This window comes from Gallus gallus, chromosome 13 (genome assembly GCF_016699485.2).
Source record: "Gallus gallus isolate bGalGal1 chromosome 13, bGalGal1.mat.broiler.GRCg7b, whole genome shotgun sequence".
NCBI lineage: Eukaryota > Metazoa > Chordata > Aves > Galliformes > Phasianidae > Gallus > Gallus gallus.
Window position 1 is genome coordinate 11,034,735 of NC_052544.1, and position 14,980 is coordinate 11,049,714.

Genomic DNA, 14,980 nt, shown 5'->3' on the forward strand with positions numbered 1-14,980 from the left:
CTGTTTAAATGACAGGAAGCATTTGCTACCTCTTGGCCTGGTGCCCCTGCAGGCACATGCAGACAGCTATGTGACTCAGTTGCTTTGCAGGCTACAGAGAGATAAATTATAACCTCTGTTTTAAAAAAATAAGAACAAGGGGGGAATAATTCCCACTCATCTGAAGGCACTCTCGTTGATATTACTGTTGTGTCTGTAGAATGTTTTGACAATCTCAGATGGATTTTGAAATGCATAGCAAGCAGATCTGCAGAAAACGTAGCCACGAGCATGCACAACTGCACAAAGACCTTCCTTTAGCCACTCTGTAAGGAGCTGACCTGCCAGAGGAGCCACACTGAGACAACAAAGGGATGCTGGTGCTTCCTCTGCAGGTTTACAGATGGGTGCAGCTGATGTGCTTCAGACAAAATGGGCAATACTGTTTTACAGAATATCGCAGAGTTGTCTCTGGGATAAAATTCAAATGGAATACAAGCAGAACTCCCCTGACCTCAGCAGAACATTGTCCAACACAATGAAGCCTCTGCCACCACCTCACCATTACCAGTGCTACCTTCGCTTTATTTTGTTCTTCCTGTAGAACTGGAGATGTGGAGATTTAGATGGAAATTCAGACCCAGAACTAGCAGATCTGAACATTTGTTCCTTCTCCCATCCATGCTTACCAAAGGAAAGCTGCATTATAATGTGGGAAGGGAGGAAAGAGCAGCTGAGGTTCCCCCACCAAGCTTTCCCCAGACAGATTCCACCCAGCCCTGGCTAAGAGCTGTCCTTTCAGGCTGCTCATCAACAGCTGTTTGCAGCATACGACAGTATCTTCTGTTGCTCCTAAAGGCCCATAGACAAGGCTGCAACACTCGGATTGTTTCAAGTCATCTGTGAACAGTTTGTCCTATATTCATGGAATTTCATATACCATAATTACCATGAAAAATAGTGTCACCAATGTGATAAAATTCTGATTATTCAGTCTTTGAGTCCCCAGTCCATTTCAAACCTCTCTCTGCTTTTTCTTCATTTGATAATATTCATCTCAGTGTTGACTTCATTAAGGATTACGAAGTGCAGGAGAATTTTAGTGAAAGACAAATAGAAGTACTATCACTTATCAGTATATACAACAGACAGACTCACCTGGAAAGGATATTTATATTGACAGGGGATGATGATGTCACTTTTCACAATTTCCACACATTTAATCCTGGAAAGTTCCACATAACCCTTCAAAGTCCTTTTTTTCTAAAAGACAGATAGAAGCACTTGGTTAAGGTCAGTGATTGCGGGTTATGCACATAATGAGACCAGACTGAGATGTCCACAGGAGATTTCTAATTTCAATTGAGATGAAGCAGATGACATTGTAGGTATAAGTAGAAGGAATTATTCTCATATATGTCACCTCTATTTATGTGGCACATATACACCTGCACACAGACATATTTCAGCTCAGCATATGGATTCTTAGAGAACCAGTCAAAACTTTGGGTTGAAATCCAGGTTTTATTTTTCCATTCCAAGAAACTTAGATCTCTTTTTAACCAAAAAGAATTACTTTCATGAAGCTTTTGGTTTGTTAACACTCTTGCTTCATAGAGAACATCTATAAAACAGTATGCTTTATTAAAAGAAAACTTTTGGGTACTTTGATTTTCAAAAATAAGCATTTTATCTAAAATATAATATTTTTACTGTCTGTATTTTCTAAGAAAAAAAAAAGCACAACTCTGTTTTTGGTCTTTCTGGGCTTTTAGCTTAAGGAAAATATGAGGAAATTTTAAAATAAATAATATCCTGAAAAACTTGCCTACAAAACTACTTTTCCATCAGCTTCTGCTGTGTGATTATTCATCAGCTACCAAATAGCTAGATAACAGAATAGGCAGTCAGGGGAGGGTAAGAACAGAATGGACGCCCCATATCCCAGCTGCCCTCAGCATTCCTTATTTCCTACTGAAGCACTGCATGTAGCTCCCAGGTAGTAGCAATCAGCTCCAGCAAGAGAGATGGGCAAGGAAGATGCCAGCAGAAGCTATCAGATGCTTGCTATCTGATGCACGCTTCTGAAGGATTCACTACAAATATGTTTGTTCTTCAGAGACAAACCAGTTTCCTATTTTGTTTCATTTTCAGTAGGGATGAAACATTAACATTCTCCCAGCTCAGATTTGAAACCCAAAGAACACTGCAAAAACTATTTTTGCAAGGGCATCATACTTAGCCCTTATATACCTGGACCTGAGGAAAGAGAGGGAAGTTATTACAGCGTGGTCTCACATTGTTCCTGCTGGACTTTGTTGGTGTATATGTCTCTTGTATGTGCTGGCAGTCCAGCCAGCACCTCTGGGTTTGCTGCCAAGTCTGTCTCTTGTATTCGTCATTTGGCTATATAGCTCTGTGGGGTGGAATGGGATTTTTTTAATCAATAAACCCAAGGCTGTAAGACAGCTCTAAATTTAAAAATCAATTGACTAGCAAGAGTACTGCCAAATCTCAGAAAGCCTCCCTGCACCTCCTTTTCTTCCATTCTTGTCTGTTCAGGTCTTTCTTCCAGATTTGGCTTCATATGCCTCTTCTCTACAACCTCCTCTGTCATTTGTTCTACCCTTGGGATTTCCACTCTGCCATGAGACACAAAGCCATTTATTTCCTACAAAAACCTTCAATTTTGTTAATGCTGAGCTCTCTTTCAGATGATTATTGTGAAAACTCAGGGCTTAACCACATATGAGGCTTTTGGAGTTGATGCTGCCTGTTCCAGTCACAGTCTCCATTCTTTCACTGCAGAGCGGATTTTGTTGACACGTTTCCATTCTCCAGTGAAAGACAGGGCTGAGTCTTCTTGAGGAGCTTTATGCAGTTGTCCTGCAACTCTCCTCACCTCCTGAGCTCCTTCTAATTGTGTAATTTCAGCAAAAAAGCCCCCACCACCTCAAGTTAAAGCACAATATCAGGCTGTGTGCCACAGTTGCTGTATTGCCTAGCAGGTCCTCTGCAGATGGGACTTTGCTGACAGAAGGCAATTATAGTCCTGAAGCAGGACGAACTATAGGAATTATCATTCACAAACCAGGCATTATCCAGCAGTGAACCTAGGAACTAACCATACCCCTCGTTTTGTGATGCCTGACTGCTTTCATCTGACAAAAGCAACTGAGCCATTTGGAAGGGAGGGGAGAGAAAAGGCCTCTTAAAAATGGTCTCCAAAACCTCAGAGACTTGTTTCTAAGAGGGATAGACTAAACATGCTGAGAGATCTCCATTTGTAGTTTTCAGTCTGCCCAGAGTATAATTAAATAGATGTTTTAGTTGGTTGGTCAGCAAAACCATCATTTGTCTTGCTGTGTGATGTGTGTGGAAAGATAACCAAGGCACACTGCTGTCCCAAGAGGAAAAGCACAGTGTGTGCAGATCAGTATGTCCTGCTTTATTGCTTTCAAGCCATTATTTGCAGTACGGGAAGGGGAAGCTAACGGCACTGAATGGAGCTGAGTGCATCACAAACTCAATGCATTATGGTGTTCAACTCTAGTATTTCACCAGCTCTTGCCTCACAGCTCCAGCAGTTTTAGAAATGACTGCAATGGTTTCTATTTGCCTTAGATACTGGCAGTACTAACTTTGGAAGAAATAGGTGGGAATTTCCGTATTAGAACTATTCTGTAGTAATTTCTACCTTTACAGTCCTACCCTACAGCACAGGGGAGGACTCTCACAGTGCTCAATTAGGGGAAGAGCTACCTTGTGTTTACCATGTGCTCAGCCTACACAGCCCCCAGCACTGCAACTCAACCAGCCATGACAGTTTGGCTGGGTGGCCCACTAATCCCTTCCCATCAGCTCATGTCCTGCTGGTTCCGGCCAGCCCTTTGTCAGACAAGCGTGTGAAGAAGCAGGGCTGCAGGCTGGGCTACGGGAGGGCAAGGAGCTGGCAGTGAACCCAGAGCTGTGCTGCGGGTGTGTTTCCTGACTGCGGTTCTGTACTCGTTGCTTCACAAACGTCTCAGATTTTGTGAGATATGGGGCCGTACAGTCTGAGGAATGTGCTGCTTTCTGGTTAACGCTTTGCTGTTGCTATTCGTGGTCCTGATTCATCAAATGTGCTGAACCAAAGAATCACAAATCTTGGTGGATGCTTAAAGCTTTGGATAAATCCTGCTTTATTTATCAAAGGGTAGTGGAAGTAAAAGCTGTCAGCAGTGCAAGAGCAGAGAAAAGGGAGGGAGGCCAAATGGCAGGGAGAGATGGGGTGGGCAAGGCTTCACCTCCAGGAGCTCAGGAGAGAGGGGGCAGAACCTTGAGCAGGCAGAAAGGCAGTATGCTGTGTTTCAAGCAAGCAGTTAGAGTTCATTTGGCCGCAAACTCCTGGCCAGCGCTCACTTCCCAAAGCTCTGGTGTTTGCTTTCCCTTTTCTTCATCTCTCTCTACTTCATCCCCATCGCCTGCCACATCCCTTCCTCAGCTATGCCTGCTGGTCCCCCTGCCTGGCTAGGAACCTCCGAAAGGAACAGGTTTCCCCGCAGCACCTCCGGGCCCCTACGTACATGAGACCTACCACAAGCTCAGCTCATGGGCCCACGCTCACCCACTGCTCCCCATTGAAGGCCCAGCTGTAGCTGGACACTTTCCTTCAGTAGGTGGAAAGGGGAAGGAAGCTTATAGCTGCAGTGGAGAGAGGTAGGAAATTCCAGTCCTTTGCAAGCAAAACTGCAGAAATTTTTCCATCAGTAAAGTATTTAATGGCCTTCTCTGCAGTGCCAACTTTGCGAGGCTCTGAGCTGATTTACATTCCCTGCTTTCATTTGTCAGCTTGAATAGAAGGAACTATTCTTAATTAACCATCTTGGTGATGAAGTAGATGAGGGGTCTTTGCCTTGGCCCAGCCCACTTGTGCCGTATCACCAGCTCCCCAGTCTCTGCTCAGTGAATTGCCTGGACAGAGGCATTAGTTAAGAGGAGTTTCTTACTCTGCAAGAATGTAGTGGTGAAACAAAACAGTATTTATGATTACTATTTTTTCAGTGGCACATACAGTCCCCCAAACATAAGCAAGACAAAAACCTCGGAAGATGGATAGGTCAAAATGGATTGAAAGGACATGACCTATTTTCTGGGAGCAGAGGCAATGCAGCTGCCCTGGGTCAGGGCTTGAATGAAGGTAGAACTTCATGTGTACCTTTTCTGTAGAGGTTTTTCATGAAAACCAATTAACTTTCCAAAAGTTGGAAATACAGTGCTCAGCTTGCATCTGTGTTGCTCTCCTTTGGCTGCCAATGAGTTGCACTATTTTTTTTTTTTTTAACTTCAAAATGATTGAAAAGAAATATTTAAAGTTGAAGAGTCTTTCTCTTCATGACCGACTCACCTCAAAAAGGCAAAATAATGTCTGAGTTTTCATGGTCAGATCCTTCCAGATATGCTCTCTTTGCTTCCAGTAAAACATTTGAGGCTACTTTTATAGTTTTACCCAGAGCAGTTGACACTGACCACTCTTGGAGTCAGGCCTCTTGGTTCATGGGTCTGATGAGTCTGTTGTGATTGAAGATCACACTTTTACATTCTCATGTGCTTAAATTAAGCTCTAGAAATAGTACGGGAACATATGTATGCCTTCCTTGCTCTATATTCTCTGCTCTTAACTGTAAGAAGATATTCACCATTGCCACAGATTATATGAAGGATATGAGTACATGGTTTTCAGGGCAAGATGCACTATTACTATTCAACCACTGGTAGGAAATAAGTGGGTCAGTGTACAGACCACTTCACTGCACCTGCCCATCTATTTGCAGGCAGATTTACATCAAAGTGAAGCAGAACCATTGTGAAAGATGTTTATCTCCTAGGGATAGAGAACTCAATTTGTTGAAGACTGGTGAAATCTCCTTTGCTAAGTAGTGACAAATCACTATTTTCCAGCTCTGATTCTCTTCAGGCCTTGTTGAGCTTCTACAGTATAATTTCTTGACTTGCTGAGATGCTCAGAGTTTGTTTATGCCTATGCTGTTGCAGAGTATCCAGCTTATTCAGTAACTTGGTGTATAGTTCTCTCATAGGCACATGTTGGCTCTAGGAGCAATGGAGAAGAACATAGAAAATAGTAACTAGAAACTTATGAGATACCATGAAATTAGATGTATTCTTAACAGTAATTCTCTTATAAAGTATTTTTCCACTCAGCAAAAGATTTGTGCTTGAACTTGAACCTCCTTGAAACCTGTGCTGATACAATTAATTTCTGTCCCTTATCATATCCCTTATCTATACACTGGGGCATGTGTTCTTTTTATCATTAACAGCTAGGATATAGAGAACTGTTGATTGCTGGATTGATAGAAATCTTGCCTGAAACTGACATTGTTCAGTATTTTGAGTTCTCATTCTTAAAAGGAATACCAATGGACTGAAGTTTTATGGGAATTTGTGTTGGCTGCCAATAGAAAGGAAAAGCAGAAAGATGTGGCAATTGGTAGCACTGGGATTTTCTGTGGATCTCTGACTGTTGTGCTGTAATAACTCAAGATAGGCTGTTATATTTAATATTTCAGTTCCTAAATGTAGCTGCTTAACACATACATCTATCACAACCATGCTGTCCTGATACTTTAATTAAACAAAAAAAAATACATTTTGTTTCACAGTTGTTTTTACATCTAAAGAACAGGAAGGTCTTCTAGTGTTGGGTTTAGTGTTGTGGATACAGAGTGCATTGAATTGTGTTAATGACAAAATTAACTGCAACTGGTGCCTATGATGCCTCCATGTATTTAAGCAGTGTGAATAGGAGGGCTGTGTTTGCTTTGCTTGTCTGTATTCCCTGATTGCTGTCACATGTAACTTTAGCAGCTGCAGTCAGGATCCTCTTTCCGTTTTGCTGCTCTTCCAGGGACCTGCAAAGGTCTCCTTGTTTGCAGCCTCACCTACAGTGCAGGACTTGGGCACAGACCTTGCAGAGGAAGCTGAATCGCAGCTGGCTCCTATGTTAGTAAGTAAATATTTCATCTGCTAGTGAAATGACATGGTGCTGCTTAATGATTGTGCTGTGTGCTGTTAGTACATGTTCTTTCCATGTTATCAGCTTCCTCACCACTCACTCCCAAGAACTAATTTCAGCGTCAAATCTTTTTTACAGGGGTAGTAGAACTCTTTACAGTCCAAGTCTGCTTCATGCAACCAATCTCAGTTTGTTTTCACTTTACTTGGATAAATTCTCAGTTTCCCTGGGAATAACAGCTACAGAGAAGTTACTCCTCCGATTCTTTTTATGTCCTATAGGCTAAATGTGGTATTTCCAACAAAATCATTTTAAACCACAGGAATCTTAAAACCTCTAAAAACAGACAGAAAAGTCAATAGAGCTCAGAAGACCTGGCCTGCAGACAGTATGCACAGCTACGAGCTGGCTGTTTTGCTGTCCCATAGTCCAGGCTTCCTAAGGTGCCTGGCTTTCAGAACTATGTGAATCTAAACCTAGAAGAGACACAGAGGGAAATTAAAACTGTAGTCTTTCTACAAGTGCTCATTTTCATGGGCTATGTGAATTTGAGGTTCACATACAGAGGTTGGATGGAGAAGCATGCTTGGACGTTAGATCATTTTTCTTTGGGCCTCCATTTGCAAGGCCCCATGGTTTTCACTAAACTAGTATTTCAGTACCAGCCAAAGCCACTTCCAGCAGTCATGTTGCTGTCCTGTCTGAGATGATTATCAGGGCACGCATCTCTACTATTGGCACAAGCAGTTTGACAAGAAAATCAATAGCATTGTCAAGGAAACAGAAAAGAAAAAAAGATTATTGGTTTTCAAACCAGCTTTTTAGTATAATAAAAATAAGTCTTTTATGTTATAGAATAACATATGGATCAATTACTAAATATTACATGAATTTTGCCCAAACTAATCTTGGCTAGCAAAATGGGAGGATTGGATAGCAGTGTATGAAGGGCTCAGTGATAGAAGGAAGTGAAATTAAATCTACTAAATGTCATTAGTTTTTCATTAAAAAATGTATAATTCTTAAAGGATAAAATCTGGTCAGAAAGGGTGAAAGAGTATAAAGCAATAGGAAGGCATTGCAACAACATTGTTACAGTGCTGATTATGATATAAAGAAAAGGCAGGCACTGGAAGTAAAAATGGCTACAGTAAAAAGCCTAATAAAAGATTTAAAATGTCATTGTAGCATATTCATATTAAGAAGAATTTCTTCTTAAAGATTAAAAAAAGAGAACAAAAGTTGGACTTTTTTGCAGCATGTTCAGTGTTCTCTTTTAAAAGAAAGATTAGAGCTTCATGATTTATGGAGGTTGGGAGTATTTGACATTTCCCAGGGGGATATTGCTCAGAGTTAATTTTAAAAGAAATTCTTGGAATATTAAAGAGCAATAAATACCTAAAGAAAGACCTAGTAGGAGCAGGAGCTTTGTGCTCCTGCAAAGAAAGTGGTAGTAGAAAATACTTATAATCAAAATTCTGGAAGATAAAATGAGTTACTAAAGAAAAGTAGCTTTTTTTCTTACCAGATTCTATCACACATCTGTGGAATTAGAAAGGATGTAGAGAGCAGACCTAGAACAAATTGCATTTTGCTTAAAGCAAAAAGGACAGTATTATCACTCTGCAGGAAAAAGTGTGAAAGAGAACTCTAATAGACTGAAACTTTATAAGTATCTAAAAATAATAATAATTGGTAAAACATACTGGAACAAGTGCCAGACCAAAGCTGTGAAATCTTTACCTCTGTGTTTCAAGCAGTGGCTAGCCAAAGCCATAGCGACTTCTTTTAGTGTTGGCTATACAGTCCTGCTCTGAATATTGATCAAATGTTGGCATCTGCCTTACCCTGAGCACAAAGTCTGACTAAACTAAGATGGGCCTCTCAGCCAGTTTTTCAGTGATTGTGATTTTTATGATAGAAATGCGTATTATTGCAGCAATCAACATTAACTTAATCCTTCCTTAACTTATTCCATGTTATGTTCACAGAGGCATGCTAAAGGATTCCAAATCATTACACAGGTTTGCACCTTGTCTCTGTCTTATTTAAGGTTATATTGATTTTTTTTTTAAATGTAAAATAATTAAAGCAGGTCTGATGTAGGTAGATGCCATGCCTGATTACTTTGTGGGTAATACGTGTATTATTAATAAACTAGTTGGTGATATGCATTGGAAGACAGCTGGTACTGCAAATGTTGGTAAGAAAATAGGGCTTGTTAATAAATACACAATAAGTTATGAAGAATGATCTACATACTGATATGTATCTATATGGGAAATTATCTTCAAAAACATCTTTAAATTCACTGAACACGAGGATTATAATTTTGTCTGTTGAGGTATCCAGAATATGTAAAGCATGTCTTATATTAAACAATAAGAAATGGTATGGGCAGCCATTGTAATTAATACCAAAACCAAGCTCTTCAGAACCAAAGTCCTAATGTGTTTACATTAATCTCAATGAGAAAAACAAGCCTTTTGAGGGCAAGATGGATAGGTCAGGGTCTGTGTAGAGTAATCAAGGTAAAATGGAGTTCCAGGGTGAGCAACAAAGAGATGATTGTGTTACTGTGAGTAGCTGGACTCTTGAAAGTAACACAAAGTGTAGATAATGCAACAGAAGCAGATAAAGCATTTTTAGGAATCTGATAAAAGGTTTTTCAGGCAAGTTTATTCTTTTGTTCTGGAATGATAGGTAGAAAGAAATTCCAGGACACACTGAAGTGCCATCTTTATGTCGGAATATCAAAGATTTAAACAACAGAGCCCAGGCCAAGGCTGACTTACGCTATGTGACCTCTTGAGCATCTGACCAGTGTTGGAAAAACAGTACTGATATAAAAGAAGAGGGAGCTCAGTCCTTTTCTGTGTGTTCGTTTCATGGCTGTCTTTAAAAACCACAACAGTAATGCAAGGAGTCCTAAGGTTAAAAAATAACAACATGCCTGAACTTCCTAGATGTTGGAAGCAACTTTACCAGCTCTGAAATATTTCTCAATGTCTGCATAGGGCAAGGCATTAAGAAGATTTCTAAGAGGGAGAGCTGGCACAGGGACAGATGTTGCTCAGTTATGAAGAAAGGCCCCAGCACTCTCCGCGTATCCAAGCCAACCTAAGATGAGCAGCTCTGGTCCAGAAGTTGTGCTGCTAGGACCCTGAGAGCATCGCATAAATGCGTGCGTTATAAATTACTCTGGTGAGGGTCCAACCCGCTGAAATAGTTAAAATCATATCTCCTACGTGCTCATTCACTTGCGTGCTCAGTAGCTATAAAAGCAGTCCCCAGAAGCGGATAATTTTTGCCCATGTAATTGATTTGCATGTTGTAATAAAGGCACTTCTGATGTATTTTAGCGGACGGGGGCTGAATACATGTGCCTGATGTCAGGGCTTAGCTTTATGTTGAGACAGCTCCACATTGTGCTCTGGATAACGAATTCCAGAAAACACAGCTTCTTATTGTTGTCAGTTATTGGGGGCTCATTCTCCTAATGAGACATGTAAATATCTTCCATTAACATTAACAGCGATTGTATGCGTGGCTCTGAGGAAAACAGTGCCTTCTGTTTAGCTGTGTGCTGCTGTGACAAAAAATGCCATTACAGCTCTTGCAAAAATTTGCCTTTATTATGTTGGTTGTCTTGGCAGGTTTGGTATCATTTACTAAATAATCCCTGTACCTCTTAACCTGACCTGGTTATTTCTTTGCTTTGGACTGCTACTGTAAATTATACATCTTTTTATATTCATGATGTCTGAATCCAGAGAAAGGGACAGGTTGTTAAACCCTTTAAATACAGACAAAACGTGTAAATGTGCTTAATGTGTAAGGATATGCCTTAGGTTAAGTCACATCCTTGAAACCAATGGGACTTCTCAAATTGTTTATTAACTTGCAATTGTTTTACCTGAATTTATGTATAGGCTGTTGTCACGGACAGAACGGGATACAGTATAGTTCTGAACTCTGAGTACATTAAGGGGTTCTTAAAGAAACTCTTTGAAGTCTCTGACAGCGAACATCCACGGAGATTTCCCTGGAAAAATATGTGCTTTAAAAGCCTCAGGGATAAGCTGGTCCCATCTATCCATTGCAGCACGCATGCCTGTGGATACTTTCCATCTCTATGGCAAGCAGGCAGAGAGAAGCTAGCACCCATAAAGCTGTGCCATCTGAATATCCAGAGCAAAGGGGCCACAAGCAAACTGCCCGTTTCCAATAGTCCACAGCCCGTCTTATTCCCACCAGTTATTGGAGAGTCCACGTGGAGCAAAGCCAAACCCGTGCTAGAGATTTAGCACTACAGGCAATTGATTTTCTTGCATGCTCCTTGGTCCTGGTTGGCTCACCAGGATGGATTGTTATTCATGTGTCAGGTAGCGGCTGCAATTGTCCCTTCATGGGCTGTGAAGTTCTCTCTGGGGCTTTCAATCCTTTCTTAGCGTGGGACAAAAGGGTGTTGGGAGAGTCTGCCCCTAAGCTTTGCCTCCTAAACAGCCATGACATCAGCATGTGGAAGCCTCACCAGGATGATCTAATTTCTGGCTGAAAAGGCTGAGGATTAATTCTGGGAGTATGTCACAGGACAGAGTCTTTTCTACACATTTGATACGAAGTCCTGCTATTCACGTAATGACCTGATTTTTGACAATTTGTTTCAGCAAAAAGTCAGAGTTTTGTGGAAAATCACCTCTGTAATTACATATGTGCATATGGTCATTCACAGAACCACAGTATCACAGAATGGTTTAGGTTGGAAGGAACCTTAAAGGCTGTCCGCTTCTAGCCCTGCTCCCTTGGGCAGGGACACCTCCCACCAGTTCAGGCTGCCCAGGGTGCCACACAACCTGGCCTTGAATAACTCCAGGAATGGGGAACCCACAGCTTCTCTGGGCAGCAGCAGTGCCAGGGCCTCTCCACCCTTTGAGGAAAGATTTTTCTTCCTAATATCTAACCTAAGTCTCCCCTCTCTTAGTTTAAAACTGTTCCCCCAACCTGTATATAGGCACACAGGTATACACAGAAGTATGTCAAGCTGTTACTTGGTGCGCAATCGGATTTTGCATTTGTCATATAGCAACATGCCTTTTAAAGTCTCTTATGTTTATTTCATCAGCATTTTAAGGTGTTCTTGAGTTGCATAATTGGCCTTTAGGAAGAGTAGGGGATAAAATTTCCAAAGACAATCATGTAGCGTATGAAATCTATGCCCAGCTGAAAGTTTCTCAATCAGATTTTCCAATTGATCTAAGCGTCTAAAATGCAAACAGTGTGAGTTTGCAGAAGTATCTAAGCAAAATATGCATTGAGTCCTTCTCGAATCCTTCAAGACTCACCAAGCAGCAGTGAAAACTAGGCGTGAAAATTTCCCCAAGTACCTACAGCAGAATTACTTCTGGAATGCTTTTGAAAATTTTAACAAGGATAATATAATAGTTAATAGAATTTAAAATCTTAATGCCAACTGAAAGGCAGTTTGGGTAGCAGTCAAGTGGAGTCTCAGTACAAATACAGATGTGCTAGTCAGCAATAAATATTTTCCTATTTAAATACAGAGATAAGAAAAACACTCATAAAATAAAAGCAAGGAAAGTATCTTATGCACGCTTGAGATAAATAACTTGAAAATAAGAATGTTAGTTAACTTTTGAAACTGGTATCCATTATACTTTGCTTTTTATCGGGTTCAGTTTTAACTTAATTTTCTTTGTCTGAGTGATATGAGATGGTCTGAAGGTGCCAGTGCTGGATAGCAATGCAACAAGATCCCAGTACTGGTCTGTGTACAGTAACAGTGCCTGAACTTTACGGATTAACAGTATGTTATGTGACTGGAAAAGAACCAATATTATGTACAACCATCATGAGGCTCAGCAAACATCCAGCTAAACAGAACAGGGAAATAATTCTCACTTCACTAGAACACTTAGCACAATAAGACACACAGAATGACTTCAGATTTTCTTCTTATTTAGCAAATCAGGGAAATGCAAGCCTGAGGAAACAATGCCAAGTCTGAACGTGTATCTTGTCATCACATCCCTTTTGGAGTTAACTCAGAAAGCTAGGCCTGTTAAGCATGGTAGCTGAATTCATTTTGAAGTGTAAGATTGGTCTCCCACCAGCTATCAGTCTGTTGCTCTAAAGGGAAGAATGAGAGTGAAGATCTCTGCAACCAGGATACGTGTATGCTCTCTGCCATACAAGTCACTCCCATTCCCATGTGAGCAGCCAGGAACAGGCTCATGTAACTGCTACAGGCAGTGATTTTAACAGCCTGTGCTAAATTCATACGACAGAATTAGACACTTTCTATAAAGTCACAGCGTAGTCTCATTCCTCCATTTGCACCAAGCGCTCCCTGACCAGAAGCTCTGAAGAACCCATTTGACCACTCTACAATTTTCAGCAAGTGGTGCTGTAATAGAAACCTGAAACGTTACTAAAATAGAAGAAAAAGTTCATCCTTCCCTTCATTACTCTATTATTAGAGAAAAAATGGCTGACGTACCCCATGGCGATGTTCATAGTAAGCCAGCTTAGATTTGGTTAAGACAAAGAAGCGCACTTTAAAGTTGGAGGGTGAAGTCCTTCTCTTCTGCTGGGATTTTTTGATCAGCTGCTCTTCCAGGAGCACACAGTTATTCATGACTGGGCAAAGAATGGTCCTCTCCCAGGACATGGGATGCCTGCCCTACACGCTGAGCACCCGTCCAAGAAAGAGACACAAGGAGGAAGACAGTTGAGAGTTTTGCTTTTTTTCTGAAAAAAAAAAAAAAAGCATTCAAAAGGCAGCGTAGGTGCTTTAAGCTTTATCTTTCCATCTACAGCAAAGCTTCCTTTCTGCCAAACCATAACCACATCCTCTCTGAAGTCATAAATCGAGTAGCACATGCTGAAGCAAACTCTAGGGCAAATGTTATGGAAAAAATAACACTTGAGGGACATTCAATAAATGTGAATCAATGATTAGGGATGAATAAGAAGGGTGTGAGATGATGAAGCATCTGCCTCTTTTAGTAAATACAGTTATAAATGCACACACTGAGCATGGATATGTAGGATGAATGTTTCTCTGGTCCTTTTAGAAGTAGGTTGTGCATCCATACTTTTTTGAAGGAATAATGCCTTACCACTCAGACTATGTAACCATTACCTTGCGTCTGAGAGATGTCATAAGAAGTGCTTTAAGTAAACTTTCCATGTAAAGTGAAACTTCGTATTGCACAAGTGAAGGCAAAAGGTAGCAACTGAACATAGAAGCTAAATGAAAAATGATAACCAGGATTCACTTGTACAAGGATTGCTTAATATTTGTAGTCGTTGGACATTTAAACTGAAAACAAATGGTTAAAATAACTGAAAATTAATTAATTATCATTGGTTACTATTCACTGATTATTCGCTGCTTTAAGTGCTCTATCTGGTGGCTGGGTATTCCAGGAAGAACAGGCATAATGTTCCCTCTGTGGATGCTTTGAGATCACTGTAATCAGCAGTGAAGAGAGCACAAACATCAAAGCCAACACAGCTGGTTTCCTCAGAACTTCAGGGTACCATTCAGGCCACTCTACACCAAACTAGATATAGAAGTACTAAAAAAAAAAATAATAATATTGTGCACCTGATGCACTCAGTACAACAGCACATATGTTCTAATAGAAATGCAAATCATTTTCTTCTGCCCTTCCATATTTAATATTTTCTGTATATTAATTTTTGTTAATAATGCATAATTGTAATGTTGATTCCACTGAGGATTGGAGTAGTGCGGTTGGATGGTATGCAAAGAATCTACAAGACAAGTATTTTCATCAGTTATGTATTTTTGAAAACTATTCTGGTCTAAATCATTTAGTAGTGCTGACTTTTGGCATTAGTGCACTATTAGGGCATGAGTAGCGACCTTCCTAATTTTGATGTATTTGTAGAGCTCTTTGCAAAATTTAATCAAGATCTTCTGTTATTTATTGTGTT

At 40.5% G+C, this 14,980-nt stretch overlaps 1 protein-coding gene across 1 annotated transcript in view; it reads right to left on the reverse strand.

The window, feature by feature from the left end:
- Positions 1-13,729, reverse strand: part of ITK (IL2 inducible T-cell kinase) — a 30,163-nt gene extending 16,434 nt beyond the window's left edge. Inside the window, exons 1-2 of the mRNA XM_414568.7 lie at positions 13,515-13,729; positions 1,138-1,242 (exon numbers count right to left, since the gene is read on the reverse strand). Of these exons, the coding sequence (XP_414568.3) occupies positions 1,138-1,242; positions 13,515-13,685 (276 nt within the window). The 5' untranslated portion in view covers positions 13,686-13,729. The remainder of the gene's footprint in view (positions 1-1,137; positions 1,243-13,514) is intronic.
- Between the last annotated feature and the right edge of the window lie 1,251 nt (positions 13,730-14,980).